Raw genomic sequence first — 20,825 nt, forward strand, 5'->3', positions numbered from 1 at the left:
CCGGGAAGGAGGGAAACTGACACAAATTCTTTGGGGGACAAATTTGACAGTCTCTTACCAAAATTTAAAAGGCACAGACCCTTCAATATAGCAAGTCCATCTACAAGGTTTTATCATATAGATATATTTGCCCAAGACATGGACAGAAGAATGTTCACTGTAGCATTGTTTACGTTTATGAAGGGATAGAAACAGCCCAAATGTCCTTAATAAGGAACTCAATGAATAATTCATCACCTATATTCGTTCTATGCAGCCATTAAAAATGATTCAGCAAATTCCTATGTGCTGCTATAGAGTGTCCCAAGACAGTCATGTTTAAAAGACAAGGTACCAAAAAATACAAACATACACACGTGACGTATACTGGAAGAATTTCAAGAGAAAGTCTTTACCAGTGGTTATTTTGGAGATTTAGGATGGGGGTAAATTCTTCATTGTATACCCTTCAGTTTGCCTCATTTCTTTTCTTTCTTTTTTACAATGAATGTATGTTTAATTTGTAGTATAAAATTTTAATTTTCTAACAAACCTATTATTTTCCTCTCAATACAATGAAGGCTGGAATCCAGATACCAGATATTCGGAGCATTTTCTGCAGGAAGCAAAACTCCTCCACTGGAATGGACGGCATAAACCTTGGGACTTCCCCAGTGTTCACAATGACTTATGGGAGAGCTGGTTTGTTCCTGACCCTGCAGGGATATTTAAACTCCATCACCCCAACAGCTGAGAGAATTCGACCTTTTAAGTATTTCCTGCATAAATGTGTGGAATGGTCCATTTGGAGCCTGTGTAACAGTTTGTTCTTTATGAACAGTACCTTTGGTACGTGTGATCCACGAAACCAAACCCAAGAAACGCTCTGTGTACAGATACTACCTGGGATCATACAGGTATTGATTTACTTCCTTAAGGACAAGTGGCATTTATGGAAGATCATGTGAGTGAAGTAAACCCAGCTAGATTTCAGCAATCAATTTGTTTAACTCTGAATGACGGTTACATCCATAAACTTTAAAAATATCTAAATGTATTTTTCAGATGTAGATATTTTTAACAGGTTGCCAATCTTGTCTTTTGTAGAAAGGAGATACATTTAAAACATGAACATCTGAAAAAATAAAATATTCATAGATTTTTACTGATTTTCATTATATATATATTATTCTACATGTTAAATATAGAAGGTAAACTGGGCTTGGGTTAACAGAGGAGAGAACATCAGTTAAGTCTTGTTACAGAAAACACTGAAACTGAAACTTAAGGATAATCATTCTCAATACTTTTTATTGTAAAAACCATTAAACTTTCAAATGAATTCAAAAACTTTTTCAATATTATTGCATGAAAAAGTCTCATATTGTCAACATTTACTACCCCTCTGTCGTATTTGATGAAAAACGCCATCACTGTATGCTTGGAAAAATCCTCAAACCCATTCTCTAGTGAGTGTGTGTCATAATTTAAAGGGTAAATTCTTTTTCTCCACTCAAAAAAAAAAAAAAAAAATCTACTTAAGGCTACAGTCATTAAAAACCAAAGCAATCCCTAGTTCCATGCTTTACAGAGTCCCATGAAAAAATAATTAAATTGTTCCTAATCCCTGACGCAAGGCACTTCACAGCACCCGCACAAAACATCCATGTAAACAGCAGTACAGTACGTGATTTAAATAACACGAATGACTTTTACACAGCTTGACCTAGACTAAAGAAAAAAATAAAATCCATCACAGCTACAGCTAAAAATCATGTTAAGTCACAACAAGAATCTGTTTCTCTTATTACAAAAACAACAGGTCATATAACCTTTTAGAAAAACAAAACAAAACCTCATAAATATTTTCATATTGAAAAACAGCATGCTTCCTGGGTAGGTATGAAATCAGAATATTCACAAGTGATCAGGAGTAAATGCAAACGGCATTTCTGAATACCCAGCTTTGATATCCACCAGGCCTAGTAGTCTGGACTATTGGTAGCACCATGGAAAATGCATTAGAAAACCACAAAGGTACATTACTTCAAACTAACCTTGCCATGAGGTTCACCTAGTCTGCAGTAACAAACAGCAATGATGCAGAGAAAGAATTTTTTTTAAATTACTGGCTTATTTGATTTACCTAGCAAAAAAAATCCTATATTATTTATTTCAGTACATCTCATGTACATATTATATAAAGCACCAGTTTAAGTAAGATTATCAAACCCCTCCAGCATCTTGTTACTCAACCTGAAAGTTCATTTCTCATCATTTCCATGTTACATGCTTAAAGCCAAGGAGGATAAAATTAGAAGAGTGATAGATATCGAGAGAGAAATTCAGTTCCTTCCCTATCAAATGTAGGTCTCTCATGTAAAACCCAGATGAAGTAACGAAATTTAAAAGGTCTTCTATAGTCTCTGGCGCTAACATCCCAGCAGAATAGTTTCTGCCTACTAGAGAATTCGCACATGTGGGAGGAGAGGGCCAGAGCCTGGCTACTGCAAGGCCACTACGCTTCTACCACCCAGCAACTGTCACAAAGGCTCATCTCACCACTGGTGTGGCAAGGAGGTCTGAGTGTGAAGATGACTCAGGAAGCCCATCAAACACCACTAAAAACTACCAAATGAGACTCCACGAGTGTTAACCTCACTGATGAAAGTCAGCACTTTTGCCTCTTTAACAGTGGGAATCTCATTATTAACAAGCCCTTCTTAGGCATGAAAGGGAGAACAGTGCATCTAGGTTTATGCACAGTTAATAATCAAGTATAAATATGCAGATTTAAATCACAGATTAAAAGTGACTTCCCAAAGAAAATCAATTTCTTCATAAATGAAATACAGTTTATAAAAAGCTGGAATGATGGTTAATTCAAATACAAAAATGCATATACAAAAAACCCTACTTTTTCCTTCCAAACTGCTTCGGTCCGTACAGTTGATTCTACTGTACCGTGATTACATCACCAGAGTAAAATACGAATAAAATACTTCAATTAGCAAACCGAGGGCCACTTCTTGACGACTGCATTAAAACTGCAGCATTTAAGCAGGGCTGAGAAACACTAGTCTTAAGCACAGTTTCCTTCTTCCTGCTCTTGCGTCCCACGGTGATTGTTAAAGGAAGGAATCTGGTCTGTAAAAGGCTGGGTCATCCATTGCCCATTTGGAATGTCACTAAAAGTAGAGTCCCCACTGTCATCTGCAAGGGGGAAAAAGAATGTTAGCTTATCCTATTTAAAAGTTTTAAATGATCTGGGGGGTGGGGGGATACACTGGGGTTGTGGGTTGGAAATGCTATAAAATTGGATTGTAATGATCATTGTTTAAAAAAAAAAGTTTTAAATGATCAAATTCGGAGATTTTTTACAATCCAATGGAGAACTGGATTTTTTTTTCCCTTTGGGGGGCGTGGGGGCGGGGGGTGGGTGGGGGAGAGCACACCTGCAGCATATGGAAATTTCTGGGCCAGGGATCCAATCTGAGCCTCAGCTGCAACCTATGCTGCAGCTGCAGCAAAGTCGGATCCTTAACCCCCTGCAACTAGGCCAGGAATTGAGTCCATGCCTCAACAGTGACCCAAGCTACTGCAGACAAAATGCTGGATCCTTAACCCACTGTGCCACAGAACTCCAAAAAAATTACTGTTTTTAAAATATTTAAGCAATCTTCTTGAATACGGTTGTAAGTTTCTAGTCTAAGATATGGGACTGGTAAATCCTCATTTGTTATTCAAGGAGGAAAATGCACCTAGGATGACTTTACAATTTCTCTTAAAGAAAATGAGCTGTAAAAGTTTGTGTAATTAAACATCAAAAAACCCATCAAATTTCCACTCTACATCACTAAATAGATTTTTACAACTCCATTCCCATTCTTTAATAGCTGATCCTCTCTAAAAAAAAACAAACTTTTTTCCCCAATCCTGGCAAAACTAGGTCTTTGAAAGGCACAAGCAGATGGAGGGAACATACTCAGCCCATTTGAAGCGAAGCTGCAAGGTTCACTACTGCATGGATTTTCACCATAAGCACCACCATATGCTGCTTCATAGCCTGGATCATACTTTTCTTCCTTCACAGCCATCTTCTTTGCATCCTCTGTGAGCAGGGTAAAAGGGATTTAAAACTGGTTTTGTATAACAATTTCAAAAATAGCTTTATTCAGTAATTACCGTGAACAGATCTTTTTCTCTTTTCTGCTTTTTAGGGTCACACGTGCAGCACACAGATGTTCCCAGGCTCGGGGTCAAATCGGAGCTGCAGCTGCCAGCCTACACCACAGCCACAGCAACGCTGGATCCTTAACCCACTGAGTGAGGTCAGGAATCAAACCCGCATCCTCATGGAGACTAGCTGGGTTCGTAACCTACTGAGCCACAACGGGAACACCAACAAATCTTTTTCTTGAATTTCTAATATAGTGAGATACAACTTTCGCTTTGAACTTTGTGACATACCCCAAATTAACTCCCAAGAGAGGTCTACACCTACCAGATGTAAGATGAGCAGCAATGCTTCTTAGCTCCTCAACATCTGCAGGGGCATCTCCTTTTACCAAGACTGGAAGCTCTTGGTAAAAGGAGATTTTAACAGGGACTAACATCTGTTATCAGAGCACTCTGGCTGCAATTATAATTTCCTTTTCTCCTGCTTTTAAATTCACAACCTACTTTCCGTAATGCAGATGTTCATGAAGTGAACAACAGGAGTGATACTGCTAACATACCTTGGGCCAGCTGCAGGTCAAATGTATATTGCACCTCTTGAACGTCTGTGTTTCGTTCAATGCCTTTCAGCTGATCCCTCAAGTCCTTCAGCTTAATGTAGTAATGAACTTTGTCCTGGGCTCGAGGAAACTGAGCACATCTGGCACTGGATGATGGCATAACATAACAGAGCTGGAATCATACAATGTTATGGTTACAGAAAGTCTATGAATCCGCTCATACTGAGATAAGAAAATGTATCTTTTCCTTGGGTTACTAACTTGATACTTAACACATATCAATATATGTAAAATCAGTAACAGCAGTTATGTTTGAATTCAAGTTTGTAATGTTTACTTATCACAGTCAGTAAACAGAAAGACAAATGAGGCTTTTTTCCCCCCAGTGTTCGTACAAAAGGGCAGATTAGGTATACAAGGAAAAGGAAAAGTCTTCCCTCCCAATTCCGTTTCTATCCACCTAGTTCTCTTCCCTAAGGGGAGTTTCCTAAGGGCAATCAAGTTGGCTGGTTCCAGAAGGTACTCTATAAATATAGGAACAGATGTGTCTGATACACGTACCTTCCCTCACCCCTGTTAGAAAACCACACAAACAGTATGAAAAACCTTGTACATATTAATTTCAAATGTGTGTGAGGATATCTGTTGGATAAATTTCTAGAAATAGAATGGCTAGGAAGACATTTGCATATATTTTTTTGGGGTTTTTTTTTTTTTTTGGTTTTTTTGTCTTTTGTCTTTTGCAGGCTGCACCTGCAGCATACAGAGGTTCCCAGGCTAGGGGTCGAATCGGAGCTGTAGCCGCCGGCCTACACCAGAGCCACAGCAACACAGGACCCAAGCCAAGTCTGCGACCTACATCATAGCTCACGGCAATGCCGGATCCTTAACCAACTGAGCGAGGCCAGGGATCGAACCCACAGCCTTATGGTTCCTAGTCGGATTCGTTTCTACTGCACCACGACGGGAACTCCATCATTTTGGATGATGATGACAAACTGTCCTTTATAGAGCATAACGATATACATCAGTATATATATTTTACACATAAAAGAGTGAGGCTGCTGAATTATGGGCTTTCCAGTTGCAATTTTTAAATTGGCCTCCATACCATGCATTAAAGAAAAAAATCAAGCTATTGTTATTTATTTTATTTATACAGCATTTAGAAAATCCTGATTCATAAAGATATGTAGGTACAAATGCTACCAGGTTTTATCACAGCATATTTTCCAATTTCAAGACGGTCTTCAATTAAAGTGATCCAGAAACTTGAAAAAGTAGGATTTCTTTTTTCAAAGCTGGGTCACTAACATCATTAATAACTGAATATTTCATAATAAAGAATACATTTTTTATAAGTAAAGGTACTCACAGGAAAGGTACTCATTGTTAAGAGCTAAAACTACCTATCTTATTAAGATTCAAGTTCACTGATGATTATGCAACTAAGATCACACTTCCAAGAGACGTGAAATGCTCATGTGGCATTTAAGGGAGAATGATGCCTACTCCTCAGGAAGTAGTGGACTCATCTGTATGATTTCACCCAAGTAGACAAGGGTAGGCCTCAATTTAAAAAACTAGTGCTAGGAGTTCCTGTCGTGGCTCAGCAGTTAACAAATATGACCAGCATCCATAAGGACACAGGTGCGATCCCTGGCCTTGCTCAGTGGTTTAAGGATCCTGCATTGCTGTGGCTGTGGTGTAGGCAGGCAGCTACAGCTCCAATTTGACCCCCTAGCCTAGGAACCTCCATATGCCGCAGGTGTGGCCCAAAAAACCAAAAAAAAAAAAAAAAAAAGAAACTAGTGCTATGATCTACATTATCAGTCACATATTTATAGGAAGTTAATCACATATTTATAGGAAGTTAAAACAGAAGAAATTTTAAAATAAGTTAAAATATATATTGGTGGCAGAAGCTTTATTCTGAGGTCTCTACAAAAACTTGCCAGCATACTAGCTTCTCTTCTAAAATGTTGTCTAAAACACAGAGTTCTGTGCATGTTTATTTTTATTTTAAAAGTTGTAACCAAAACTTAAAACTATATTGAAAGAGCAAAATGTGAACCAAATGTCTGCATAAATTCCACAGATATTACAGAATTTGAAAATGAGTGTGTTATTTCGTGATGCCGTTATGGATAAAGATAACAGCGGTAGATGCCAGTCAGGCTGGTTGGAAGCCTGTCTGCGTCTAGGCTGTTCTGTTTACAAGGCTCTGAAATGAGACTGGGCTGAGACGTATAAACAGGGGATGATGAACAGTTTCACTAATCAAGATCATGTCTATATTTACATGTTTGTTTCACAACTGAATAAGGACTAAAACCTAACTGAATTAGCCAAGAATATGCCATTAAATATATTTTGAATGTAGCATGTGAACTAGCTCCTCTCAGTATTTTAGCCAAATAACATAACTAACATAATGTCATAAAGACATTTATCTGACAAATGTTTCTTTTTCTATTAAAACTATAACAGGAGTTCCCTCGTGGCACAGTGGTTAACGAATCCGACTAGGAACCATGAGGTTGCAGGTTCGGTCCCTGGCCTTGCTCAGTGGGTTAAGGATCCGGTGTTGCCGTGAGCTGCGGTGTAGGTTGCAGACGCAGCTTGGATCCCACGTTACTGCTCTGGCGTAGGCCGGTGGCTACAGCTCCGATTCAACCCCTAGCCTGGGAACCTCCATATGCCGCGGGAGCGGCCCAAGAAATAGCAAAAAAAAAAAAAATAATAAAACTATAACAGTACCTGAATTAATTTGCAACTATTTGTTCAAGTTGATACTTAGATGTTATTCAACAAAATATGGTTTTTTTCCATGGCATATATTACAAATGGATAGGACAAAGGGAAATTAGCTAGGAAAAAAAAAAAAGGGATATTCAATTGATTTACAAATGTAGTTTTAAGGACTTACAGTTTCTGTGTCTGGGATCTTATGGGGTTGAAGTCCAAATTCTAAGTTCTTAACCTTTACTCCAAAAACTTCCTTACTAAAAATTTCATAAATACCTAAAATGAAACACAAACATACTTACATTGCCCATAATGTTAGCAAAGTAAAAAAGATAAAATTTAAAAGTAAATCTTACATGTTCTATAACAGTTATTTAGGAAAGTGGGATCTGTAGTCTGTGAATTTAATACCTCTGTGCAGCAGTCTTAAAATTTCAGCATTTAACAGCTACTTTAAAGGACTGCTTTAAGAGATGAATAGATCTTAGATGGACACAATTGTTCCTTGGAATCAATAAAATTTTGCTAAATTTTGTAAAAAAAACATATACATATTTATATATTAACATATAACACACTATAAAATTATAAATTATATAAAAATATATAAAAAGGAAAAAAGTAAATCTTACATTTTCCATTAAACACTGCTATTCGTGGCTGGTATTTCTGTAATTTCTGCACTAGAATACGTCCTCCTTCACGAAATTCTTTACTAGAATTGAATTAAAAAGGAGTCAAAGGGTAAATTTGGCAATATTTATAACATGCTAAATTCAGACAACAAAAGATCAAATCATACAGCTGCTAAGTTCACCCTGACCTAGGTACACAGGATGTCCCTAGGGAATATAAGGCATCAGCACGGTCAAGGTTCCAACCTATGAAGAAAAAGGGGAGGTGCTTACCTGGAAAGATCCTTGCTGCCTGGCGTTGTCCTTTCCACCATATTGGTAAACCCAATACCATACTTCCCTGGTAGAGTGTGATCATCCATGTGACTCAGCTGGACCTCACTCAGCCCCGACATAAAGAGACACTTCCCTGTGGAAAAAAGGGGGTTCCGTTTATCTCTGCAGAGGGTCAAAGGATTTTCTGCCCCATGAACTGATGTGGTAGTCTACAGCTTTTTCTTGAAATTAAAACAAAAAGATTTAGGACATCAAAAAATGTGTAACATAGGCCAAATACCATATTCAAGCAATTACTCTGTGCTCAACCAACAATTTCCAAGGTTCCTACACTGACTACCTGTGGACTCAATAATAATTTACTTTGACCCCCTGTGAAAATGAGATAAATAATAGTGGTATCTCATCAGAGAAATACGGTGACTAAATCAGATAATCGATGTGAACGACTTAACCCAGCACAGAGTAACTGCTTGACAGAAGTACCACCACTTGCCCCTGGAAAACCCTGAACAAATAAATGCAAACCAATGGACTCAGGACATCAAACACCTTGACAGTGGAGAAAATGAAAAGGTCAAACTTCTCTAGGAATTTTTTTTTCAAATAATGGAGACATGTCATAGGTTCCCAAAATACATTACTATCATTTGCCCTAAAGGTTTTTTGGGGGCTTGGGTGGGGGGAGAAGGGGACACACCCACAGCATATAGAAGTTCCCAGGCCAGGGATCGAATCTGAACCATAGCTGAGACCTATGCCACAGCTGTGGCAATTCCAGATCCTTAACCCATTGTGCCACAGCAGGAACTCCATTTGTCGTAAAGATTTTTTTTTTGAGGGCTGCATGTGTGGCATATGGAAGTTTGCAGACTGGGGGTTAAATAGGAGCTGCAGCTGCTGGCCTACACCACAGCCGCAGCCACAGCAACGTGGGATCTGAGCTGCATCTGCCACCTACACACAGCTCACGGCATTGCTGGGTCCTTAACCTACTGAGCGAGGCCAGGGATCGAACCTGCATCCTCATGGATACTAGCTGGGTTAATAACCCACTGAGCCACAAGGGGAACTCCTTTCCTAAAGATTTTTAATGTTGCTCTCAGATGATCAACTAGTGTTTCCCGATCGTCTACCACATGCCTTGTCTATTAGGCAGTGTTGGATAAGATGACTTCTATACAGAAGAATACAACAGCAGTTACACTTGGTTTTAAGGCTCACCCTACAAGTACCAAGGTCTATTTTAATACTATTTCCTGCTGGATACAAAGTTTCTGGGGAGAATGTTTCCAATCAAAGCACTTCCTAACTATTACAACTTAACTGCCAATGCATTTCATTCCTCTGAGGACATCAGCAGCAAACTGGAAAGGTAAGTATTCCATCTGCACTGGATTCCATCTGCACAACAATATATTATTGCTATGACTCTGTAGATAACAACTAAAAAAAGAAAACTCATTTAAAAAAAAGTAGTGAAACTCATTGGAAACAATGCAAACAAAACAGAAAGTACCCCTTTTGGGGGAGTCCGCTGGTGGTCTGGTGGTTAGGACTCGGCGCTTTCACCGATGTGGCCAGGGTTCCATCCCTGGTTTGGGAACTGAGATCCCACATCAAGCCACTGAATGCCTTGGTCAAAAAAAATTTTTTAATTAAAAAAAAGGAAAATACTCCTTTTCATGCTCCTCTGCTCTCAGGCACCAAAATGCTAAACTGCCAGATGACTTCAATTTCAACCTTTTACTTTTGTGTAAACATACATAGAAAAGATACATATTTATTCAACCATATAGTCTCTTTTTAAAAACACAACGGTGGTTTAATAAACAAAACCCAAACTATTAACAAGGACATCTAGTTTAAAATAATGAAAAAAGGTAACCACTTACAGAAATGGTTTCCAGGTCCAGGGTAATGATGGCCTTTGTAAGCAGCCATTAGTCCTGGGTTTATGCCGATCTACAAAACAAAAGCTTTATTAAACATTTTTAGTCTTGAAAAGTAGACTTAAACCTCAGGGCTTCTGTGGAGGAGGGGGGACAAAACTGAACTGATTGTATTACATATTTAATCCAGGATCACAAGCGATACCCTTTATCAATTACCTACTCTTGACCTGAACAAAGTATTCCATTTTGAGAAAGAGATTTCCTTTATATTAAAAGTTCTGCTGTTTTCAAAAACCCATCTGGCTCCCTCAGATGCCCAGCACCCTCACCCCCAATTGGGCTGCAAAGAGAGAGGTCCTGGAGCCCTCAGGCAACCTGAGCCAATGTCCAGACACGAGTCTACCCTTCAGCTCTTCAACTCCCAACAACCAGCTCACTCCACATCATCTACACAGCTGTCCACATGCTGATGTTTCTCACAGTTACTGACAAAAATCAAAGTTCAAAATCAGTCTTATCATTTATAGAGAACCCACAGGTGTCATGCCACCTAACTGATCCCTCGGAATTATTTAATTACAATGCCTATGCCGAAGGATCCACTCCATCCTATTATCAGCCCTGCTTCACCAAGCAGACTGGCATTCAGCAAGTGTATGGCTTGTCCACGTCACACCCACAAGTGGCAGGAGTGGAAACAGGACAGCCCATCCTCTTAAACACACCCATGTACTATAACCTATAGAAGGTGACGCCATTTACCACCAAAAAGATTCCAAGAAATGGTTCTTTCTCTGTCTTTTCTTTCTTTTTCTTTTTTTTTTTTAGGGCCGCATCTGTAGCATATGGAGGGTCCCAGGCTAGGGGTCTAATCCGATCTACAGCTGCCGGCCTATACTGCAGCCACAGTAATGCAGGATCCAGGCCGTGTCCGTGACCTACACCACAGCTCTCGGCAATGCCAGATCCTTAACCCACGAAGCGAGGCCAGGGATCAAACCCGAAGCCTCATGGCTACTAGTGAGATTCGTTTCCACTTCGCCACAAAGGGAGCTCCCTCTTAGAAATGGTCCTTTTCAGCAAAATGCTACATGCAAGGATAGTGTTAAGTTAATCCACCAACACTATTTATAAAACCAAAGAATGAAATCCTTACAATCACAATGTCCAGATTGAAAGTCAAAATGTCCGGCAGAGTCTTGGTCAGAAGTTCAGCTTCTGAAACACCATTGAATCGGTCTACTTTTCTTTTCACTTTAAAAGTGTCTGTAATTTTCTCTTGCTTTTCTTTTGATTTTGTGGATTTGCCAGATTTTTTGGCCTCAGCAGGTTTTTTGGGTTCCACTGGTGTTTTTGGTTCTGTTGTCCTGGATCTTCTTTTCCTACCTTTTGGAGTCTCTGAAACACAATGACTTGCAACATGAAGATGGCAGAAAACCCTAGCTTGAAAACTTTATGTAGCTACCCCAGAAAAATCACCCCATCACCGTCCTTTTTACCCTTCCTATTTCCCAGCATCGTTCTCCTCTGCACCACCTCCCCTTCCCTCACCCTGGAACTGGGTTTATGTGGCTTCACCCCACCCTCCTTCCTCTGCCAGCTGATCTTGAGATGAAACCTCCATAACAAGCACAGAATGATTTTCCACACAATTTTACCTGGCACCCTGGCCCCCCCGGGGATACAAAGTATCTATGTACTATTTTATACAAATTCCAAATGTAAATACATCAGTAATTAAGTAAATAAATGAAAGAATAAATAGATAGAAGAACAGGGAGGAAGGGCAACATTTTAACTCAATTTCCCCATAATTTCCAGCAAAAGAAAACCTCAAATGGCTTATGGGCTTGAGCTTGTCTTAAGGATTGGGTGTGTATTCTTTATTCTTTTTTTTTTTTTTTTTTTTGCTGTTTAGGGCTGCAGGTGCGGCATATAGACGTTCCCAGGCTAGGGGTCAAATCCCGAGCTACAGCTGCCGGCCTACACCACAGCCACAGCAAGCCTACATCTGAACTTCATCTGTGAACTACACCACAGCTCACAGCAATGCCGGATGCTTGACCCCACTGATCAAGACCAGGGATTGAACCCACATCCTCATCGATATTAGTCAGATTTGTTTCCGCAGCACAACAGGAACTCCTGAGTGTGTATTCTGTTTCCCACACAGCTGAAGAGGTCAATTCAGGGATGCTGGGGAAGAAGTCTCTGGGCTGGCAGTATTTTTCAAAAGGTAAGACTAGGGTTCTGATCTCAGGACCTCAAGCAGAGTTTCTCAATCTTGGCCCTGCTGATATTTTAGGCTGAGTAATTTTAGGTTGGGGCAGCCTGTCCTGTACATTAAAGAATGTCTAACAGCCACTCTGGCCTCTACCCACTAGATGCCGGTCCCACCCTGCCCTTCACGACAATCAAAAGTGCCTCCAGACAAATGTTTCTCGGGGGGAAATGACCCATTGACAAGAACCGGTGACATCAAATTACCCAACGGGAAGCCTTGGTTGTGTTGCCCTTAACTCCTGAACATCTCTCTTCACTTCTCAGGCCCCTACCCCCTTCCCTTACTACGGGGCATCTCCTCCACTGAGCTGCCCACCCACCCTCTCCTCTACCTCACGCTGCTATGGCCACTTGCCATGCCAAGGGCTCCACCTCTACCATGCTGTTGCTGGGGCTAGTGCTCCCTGCCCAGAGACACAGACAAGTCCAAGGGCAAAAGGGTCAAAAGTCAAGGGCAGGGTCTCCCATGCCATGGAGTTAGACCTGCACCTGCAACCATAAACTGAAACTGAGTACATTCCTTATTCCACACTGCACCGCCCCCATCCCAAGTCTGTCTCCTCTCTGCTAAGTCTGTTTTTTGGTTTTGTTTTGTTTTTGTCTTTTTAAGGCCACAAAAATTGAGCGGAAATTCCTCAGTAAACCCTTTCTTAAATAAGCTGGCTAGTATGGTAGCTCATTTTCTATACAACCCTGGTGAAATTACCTTGTATAGGTTCCTGAGCAGGAGCTGGAACTTCTGCTGGCATTCCTGGTTCGTTCGTAGCTGCCATATTAGGAACTTCGGTCATCATTTGTTGGAATGGAAATGTATAAAAAGCTTGAGCTTGCTGAAGAGAATAGCTGAAAGAACAATGAAATAGAAGCTATGAGGACAAAGCTGCGCAAATGTAACTTGAAATGATCAGCTCTAAAAAAAACCCCTCCGGATCCAAATATTTGTCACCAGATGATAGGTTTTATTTCGAGTGGACTGCAGGGGTAAAGAGAGGAGGAAGATCTATTCCTGTAGGTACACGTTCGCCCAACCTTTACCGAGTGCCAACTAAACAGCTACAATTAACTCCTGCACTGTTGAATGACTCCGTGTGTCATCAATAAAACTTACCAGTCCTGTCAGGTCAGCCTGTACTTTCCCTGAAATGAGATCATGGGAATTTTCTAGGAGGGAGCCTTGAAAGGCCCACTAGCCTTTGTGGAGTTGAAATATCCATAAAAATAATTTGTACGTTCCTACTTTCTGCATTTAAGCCTCTTGGCACAAAGATCCCCTGAGATCTAACCTTTTTTTTTTTTTTTCAGCTAAATTACTGATAGACGTGACAGGTAGCCTTGCGTGAGTTCAGGTGTCTAAGAGTGTTGATCTGATACATATACACTACAAAGTGATCCCCACCATAGCCTCAGTCAACACCTCTATCCTGGCACCTGATTCCCGTTTCTTTTTGTGGTGAGAACATTTAAGATCTGCTCTCTTAGCAGCTTTCAAGTTTATCCTTCAGCAGTATTAGCTCTAATCACTATGATGGACATTAGATCCCCAGCACCCATCAACCTCATAACTTTTGTTATAAACTTTTGAAGTGTGTGCCCTTTAACCAACATCTCCCCATTCCCATCCCTGTCCAATTGAACTTAAGGTTCTCTTTTGGTTTATTTGCCTACTTACTTATTCACTGGATCTGCCTTTTTTTTTTTTTTCCGTCTTTTTGTCTTTTTACGGCCACACCCATGGCATATGGAGGTTCCCAGGCTAGGGGTCCAATCAGAGCTGTAGCCGCCGGCCTACGCCACAGCCATAGCATTTCAGGATCTGAGCCGCATTTGCAACCTACACCACAGCTCACAACAAGCCGGACCGGGTCTGCTTTTTAAATTGTTGGTAAAAAAAAAAAAAAAAATTCGGGAGCTTGGGGTTATCGGATGCAAACTATTGCTCTTGGAATGAATTTACAAGGAGATGCTGCTGGGTAGCACTGAGAACTATGTCTAGATACTTATATCGCAACATGACAGTGGGAGGAAAAGGAATGTATACATGTATGTGTAACTTGGTCCCCATGCTGTACAGCGGAAAAAAACAAAAATAAAAAAGGGAAAAAAAAGAAAAGAAAAACAAATTTCCCTGACTCAAAAAAAAGGAAAAGAATAAAAAATTGTTGCTGGTCCTTTGCCCCTAAATGAGGACTAGAAATGGGTACTCCCATGCTGCCTGTGACTGTAAGGAGAAGACCGCTCTAAAGCTCTCTCTGAACATGAGCTCAACTCTGTTCAAAGTGTTCTGTTCAATATTAAGGAAGACAGGCCTGCACAGAAAACAACTGCTAAAAAATATTTCTGGTGACTATAAACCATTACCTCAAGGTATTGCTATCAGCACAAAGCTAGGAAATAAATACTTTCTTTAAATGAAACTTGAGTTACAGCTAATGCCAGATAATGCCATTAAATTTGCAGCAGGAAGAAAAATATTAGGAAATAAAATGGGTAGTTTCCATTTACCGCTTGGAGAGAAAAGCCACATTTTCTGTGGCAAGCTACTTAACAGTTTCCTTTTTCTGTGATGAGTGGATAAACAGAGAGCTTAGAAAGCAAAGGTTAAAAAGGCAAACTAATACACGTTTTTTGTTTTTTTTTTTAATTTAGGGTCACACCTGAGGCATATGGAGGTTCCCAGGCTAGGGGTCTAATCAGAGCTGCAGCTGCCAACCTACACCACAGCCATAGCAAGGCATGATCCAAGCTGCATCTGCGAACTACTCCACAGCTCATGGCAAACACCAGATCCTTAACCCACTGAAAGAGGCAGGGGTCAAACCTGCTTGTCCTCATGGATGCTAGTTAGATTCTTAACCACTGAGCCATGATGGGAACTCCCAAACTAATACACTTTGAATGGGTAAGCTTAATAGTATGTAAATCCTATCTCAATAAAATGGTCTTTTTGTTTGTTTTTAAAAGAAGGCAAACTAAAGCATTCCCCAGGATAAACTTAAATGGCCCAGACAGATACAGGGTAATAGACTGCCTGAGGGAGCCTAGGCCAAAACGCTGGATGCTCAAAGAAAAAGAGGGGCCCAATCTCAGTGGGCAACCACTGGAGAAGCCCTTTGGCTTCAAGCTATCTTTAAGGGTAAGATGGTAAAGAAAAGGTGAAGAATTAGTGAGACAGATACTCAACTATATCTTAAGAAGTGTATTCCTGGAGTTCCCATTGTGACTCAGTGGTAATGAACCCAACTAGTATCCATGAGGGTGTGGGTTCGATCCCTGGCCTGCTCAGTCGGTTAAGGATCTGGCATTGCTGTGGCTGTGGTGGAGGCCAGCTGATTGGACCCCTAGCCTGGGAATTTCCATATGCTATGGCTGAGGCCCTAAAATGACCAAAAAAAAAAAAAAAAAAAAAAAAAAAAAAAGTGTATTTCTTTAAATATATTGGTTTCAAGTTATTTTTTTAAAAAAACAATGATTTAGGAGTTCCCATCATGGCTCAGCGGAAACAAATCTGACCAGCATCCACGAGGACGCAGGTTCGATTCCTGGCCTTGCTCTGTGGGTTAAGGATCCGGTGTTGCCGTGAGCCGTGGAGTAGGCCACAGACACGGCTTGGATCCCACATTGCTGTGGCTGTGGTACAGGCTGGCAGCTATAGCTCCAACTGGACCTCTAGCCTGGGGACCTCCGTATGCTGTGGGTGTGATCCTAAAAAGACAAAAAAATAAAAATAAATAAAATAACAATGATTTAGTAAACTATAGTACATTAACATGAGAATACTATGCAGCTGTTAAAAATAAATTTATTGATATGTAAAAGCACAGAAAATGTTGAATATATATTTTACGGTGGAAAAAATAAACAACATTGTAAACTAACACTGCACTTGGAGAAAATATGTAGACAAGGACTAGAAGGTGGAAAAATGAAAGGAAGGGCTTACTTAAAACCATGCCTGGCACAAAGTCAAATGTCCTCTTTTTTTCACACTTTCCTTTAATAATATCCATAGCACTTTTGGATAAACTGTCCAAATACTGGTTGTTCAGTGTTTATGATTTAGATATTCTAACGATGAGTAAGATATAGCTGTTATTCAAGAGATCTCATGCATTTACCTTCTGGAAGTTCAAGTAAAATGCTCTGTAACTTTTTTTGGCGAACCCACGCTGTGTGGATGCTTCCAGGCCAGAAACAGAACCGCGCCACAGCAGTGACAATGCTGAATCCTTAACCACTAGGCCCCTAGGGAACTCCTGCACTGTAACTTTTGATTGTGGCCACTGGCAGTTTCATGAGATGCTAAGAGCCCCTTCCAGTTAGCATATACACAAGCAAACCCGTGTGGTCACAATAAGTGAGTGGTGAGTGGCTGAAAGAATGCGCGGAAGGTCTGTTCTGTTTGTCGCACTGTCAGGAAGGCAATGTCCCACTCTCTCTCCCCCGTGTTTCTTATTACTGCTCTCAGAGTTTCACAGATCTGTCCCATTTCGAGCACTTCACAAAAGTCCAAACTTAAAAATACAAAGATGAAGGAAAGTCCATTCACATTACAAAAGGATTCTAAGCTTAAAAAAATAAGTTTCCCAAATGTGGCTCCGTTAGCATCTTTAGGAGTCATTTAAATTTTGAGGTTCAGAAACTGAAAAATCAAAATTTTAGAAATCATGTGGCTGAAGAAAAGGTGAAAAATAAGAGAAAGTGTGGTTTTATTTTACATACAAAATATCATACATATCAATTTTGGAAAAAAAAATCCAGACTCCTGTCTATAACAATATGGATTAATTAATTATAATGATATGGAAATAATTAATCTTTCTAAAATGATCCCTGGCAACTTTTACATGAAGTTAATTAGAACAGAAATAGAGAAACCTATGGAAAGGGAGGGTGTAAGAGCTGGGGTAAAATCCTGTTTTTGAGCATTCACTTTAGTCTGACCATCTTAACAGCTGGAACAAAGGGAAAGAGGGTGGATAACAACATTCTTAATACTTGGCAGAAGAAAGCGTTACATCTGTACAGAAACTTTCCATGAACTTGAATGCTAGGAAACTAGAGTTCCAGATAATTTAATTTTCTATCTAATAATGGTTAAATGTGCAAGCAGCATGCATCTATTTCAACCTTAGTGTGAAAATATTTCCTTGTTGTGTATGTATTTGGTAACTGCCACTTCATAATTCAGAATTCTGCAACGGTTACAAACAGTAATTTTCTCTGTATGAGAGACAGAAACAGAGAGCACTTGCCCACAGTCATTCCCTCACCATGAAAATAGGGGTGAGAGTCAGTGATTTCCACACATACAGAGAAAGAGCAGAAAGTAAGACAGAACAGACCCAAAGGCATTTTTTCTTTTTTTTTTTTATAGGGCCCCATGGCATATGAAAGTTCAATCAAAGTCAATAAATTCCAGGACAGACTCCACTTTTGGGGAAAAAAACAGACCCATGTATTTACTTTCCGGCTGTAGGCCTCTCTCCTACTGACTGCAAGTTTTGAACAAATGTTGTAATTTGGCCTCTCACTTGGCTCACCTGGGCCAGAAAACATGATTTCTGTTACAGGAGCTAAAAGTTCTGCTCAGTGTCCTCACTCATCTTGGGCTTTAAATTTCTCTTACAGACATTCGGCCATTTTCCATCTACAATCATTTTTATTAAGATGAATGAAAAGTAAAAATCAGAACTAATAAGCACTTTTTTTTTTTAGGGCCACACCGCATTCGGAAGTTCCCAGGCTAGGGTGTCAAATCGGAGCTGTAGCTGCTTGCCACAGCCACAGCCACGCCAGATCTGAGCTGGGTCTGCGACCTATACCACAGCCACCACAGCGCACGGCAATGCCAGATCCTTTATCTACAGGGGTCAAACCCAAATTCTCATGGATACCAGTTGGACTGTTTCCACAGCACCACAAGGGTAACTCCCTCCAGTCATTTTAAATTTGGCATCACTTTCCATCTTTGGTAAATGTCCTTTTCACACGCTTGAGCTCATTAGACACACACCGGTCGTCTTCTTCCTTTTTCCCTCCCTGGTTAGACTCTAAGTACTTGTTTAGACACTTCAACTATCTTCTCTTTTCCAAAAAAAGTTTATATCCATGAAATGTTTTTCTTTGAATTTGCTGAAATTAAGCTTCTAAAATCAAGTCACTCTGCGCAACATTCCATGCCACTCCTTGATTAGCACAAAGCCAATGATGACAGAGAACCACTTCCTCAGGATTACCTGGGGTCTGAGTCATTTCAGAATCCCCAAGGATAAACTCCTTAGAGTATTAAGACAGAATTCTCCATATTTTTCAAGGTGAAAGCTTTTCATGTCAAAAAAACAAAAAAAAAAGGTCTATAATCCAATGGATTACGATAAAATATAAGTAAGACACTTTTGAGCTAAACATTGTACCAGAGAGAACTATCACCTTACTTTAAGATGCAGAGTAAGGTTTTACAATGAGAACAATCCCCCACCCTGCATTCCAGAACCTGCAGGATGGCCGACTAGTCGCCATCATTTTACATAAAGGACTTGAGCATCCACAGATTTTAGTATTCATGAGAATCCAAGAACAAATGTACTTTGGATACCAAGGGATGACGGTAATTTATATGATGGTTGGCTTTACTCCAGTTTTAATTCTTAAGATCATAAAGCTGAGACTGATTTCCACAAGTTCTGGTGAATTTTTTTATTTCTAAAGTTCTTCAGGGAAAGCAGTGGAGTTATTTCGGAATTTGACCCATGTATCTCCTTCCTTAAACTCTAAGACCATCTGTGTTGGTTACTAACGCCCCTTCCACGTAACACCCATTTACAGCGTGTCCGAACTGGATTCTACACACGTCCTATTGACAGACATGCACAGGCTCAGAGAAGTTTAGCGTCTTGCCCAAGTTCAGGGCCCACTAGTCAGAGTGTCAGGATAATACTTCATTGGGTCTAATTCCAAGGTAAACCATTTGCTTTCTTTTTAAACACTGTTACCCTATTTAGTTTTTTTCATTTGGCTTCCGTCGGTTCAAATTTCGAAATCTCTGCTTTGCAAAACTCTCCACCTAACATTCCCCAAAGGACATGTTACAAGTAAATTCTTAAGATCGCCCCCAAGACCACTAGAAAACAGTATTAGACGACTTCTGGGGAGGATTCTTCCCAATCCCAGAATTCAAGAGCTGCCGTATGGCGATGTTATCTACCTTGTGTCTCTGACCCAAAACTCTGAAGAAGCCACCGTAAACCCACAATTCTAAAATGACAACTCCTCGAGTGATACGTGAAATCTTTACTGCTTTGTACGACAACAGAGGGTGAAGGGAAATGCAGCCAAAAAAGTAACCGGAAAGAAATAACGAGGGACTGCTTCTTGCTTATTACCACATTTTAAAGCCGACACGATACACAGTAGGCTTTAGGACGGGCCCGGATGCCGGTCAAGCCGCGGCAGCCTTCCGGACTAGGAGTGGCCGGAGCAGGCCGGCAGTGCGCACGCGCGGCCCTGGCCTTTGTACTCCAGCCGCGGCCTTAAAGACCCCCTGCGTGCCTGCGTGCGTGCGTGAGTGCGTGCGTGCGTGCGTGCAAGCGCCCGCCCGCGGCCAGACCATCGCGAGGGGCGCCGGGGGGAGGGGCGACGCTCCGCCCCGGCCTTACCTGCTCGCGTTCTCTGCTTCCATTCCCTGCTGCAGCTGGCGCACGCGGGTACTCCGGCCAGGCAAGTGAGCGCGTGGCCTCTGAGGTACCACGGCGCACGTACGGCGGTCCAATAACCAGTCTCTTGGACTCGATGGCCGGCAGAACGGCACAGCTCCTAGAGCTCAAGCTCCTCCCCCAAGCTTCCAGTTCCCCCTCCCCCCCAACCCAGACCCACCCTCCGCGCAGGGCTTCCGTCAGCTCTAAGCCAAATCCCACGCCCTGCGCCTATCACGTGATCCAGGGCAGCCCAATCATATTTGCTCCCCTCTCGTTGGTTTTACTCGCCACTTGGCCTTTCGGGAAGGGTGGAGGATGAAAAGTCTGGGAGGGAGTGCTTACGTAGGCTTTGTCCTCCATGACGTTTAGTGTAGGTGGGTGGTGGTGCGCGCGAGATGGCACTGTCATCTGTGTGGGCGCTAGGTAGGTGGGGCGATTATCCTTATCAGAATTAGCCAGGCCTTTACAAAAAGGTTTTATTCGGATTAAAAACAGCGACTTGCATTATTAGGTGATTACTGTGATATATGGGAAAACCGAAACTTTGGAATCAGAATTCCTGGGAGTCCTGGAGTT

At 41.0% G+C, this 20,825-nt stretch overlaps 2 protein-coding genes across 20 annotated transcripts in view; one reads left to right on the top strand and one right to left on the bottom strand.

Annotated features, from left to right (window-relative positions):
* GLT8D2 (glycosyltransferase 8 domain containing 2) overlaps positions 1–1,329 on the top strand; it is a 62,881-nt gene extending 61,552 nt beyond the window's left edge. For all 19 annotated transcript variants that reach the window (XM_084957360.1, XM_084957356.1, XM_021092642.2 and 16 more), the window contains one exon: positions 561–1,329. In XM_084957360.1, the coding sequence (XP_084813486.1) occupies positions 561–733 (173 nt within the window). In that variant the 3' untranslated portion in view covers positions 734–1,329. The remainder of the gene's footprint in view (positions 1–560) is intronic.
* On the bottom strand, positions 1,264–20,396 carry TDG (thymine DNA glycosylase). Its single transcript, XM_021092634.2, has 10 exons — positions 20,211–20,396; positions 13,262–13,398; positions 11,429–11,670; positions 10,273–10,342; positions 8,375–8,510; positions 8,099–8,181; positions 7,648–7,742; positions 4,719–4,890; positions 3,965–4,090; positions 1,264–3,192 (listed from the first exon to the last, which is right to left on the bottom strand). The coding sequence occupies exons 1-10, from the start codon at positions 20,231–20,233 to the stop codon at positions 3,062–3,064; spliced, it is 1,215 nt and encodes a 404-aa protein (XP_020948293.2). The 5' UTR covers positions 20,234–20,396; the 3' UTR covers positions 1,264–3,061.
* Between the last annotated feature and the right edge of the window lie 429 nt (positions 20,397–20,825).

Source organism: Sus scrofa, chromosome 5, assembly GCF_054392235.1.
Source record: "Sus scrofa isolate SSC_HxYL_T2T_F1_AM1 chromosome 5, Sscrofa_HxYL_maternal_Yorkshire_Landrace_v2.0, whole genome shotgun sequence".
NCBI classification, from domain to species: domain Eukaryota; kingdom Metazoa; phylum Chordata; class Mammalia; order Artiodactyla; family Suidae; genus Sus; species Sus scrofa.

Excerpts from the sequence above, each read along its gene's own strand:
- TDG (XM_021092634.2), bottom strand. The coding sequence starts at position 20,233 with ATGGAAGCAGAGAACGCGAGCAG. Across the intron at positions 8,511-10,272 it reads TGGACCTGGAAACCATTTCT|GGAAGTGTCTCTTTATGTCG; the intron begins GTAAGTGGTTAC and ends TTTTTTCCACAG. Across the intron at positions 3,193-3,964 it reads CTTCGCTTCAAATGGGCTGA|ATGACAGTGGGGACTCTACT; the intron begins GTATGTTCCCTC and ends TCCCCCTTGCAG.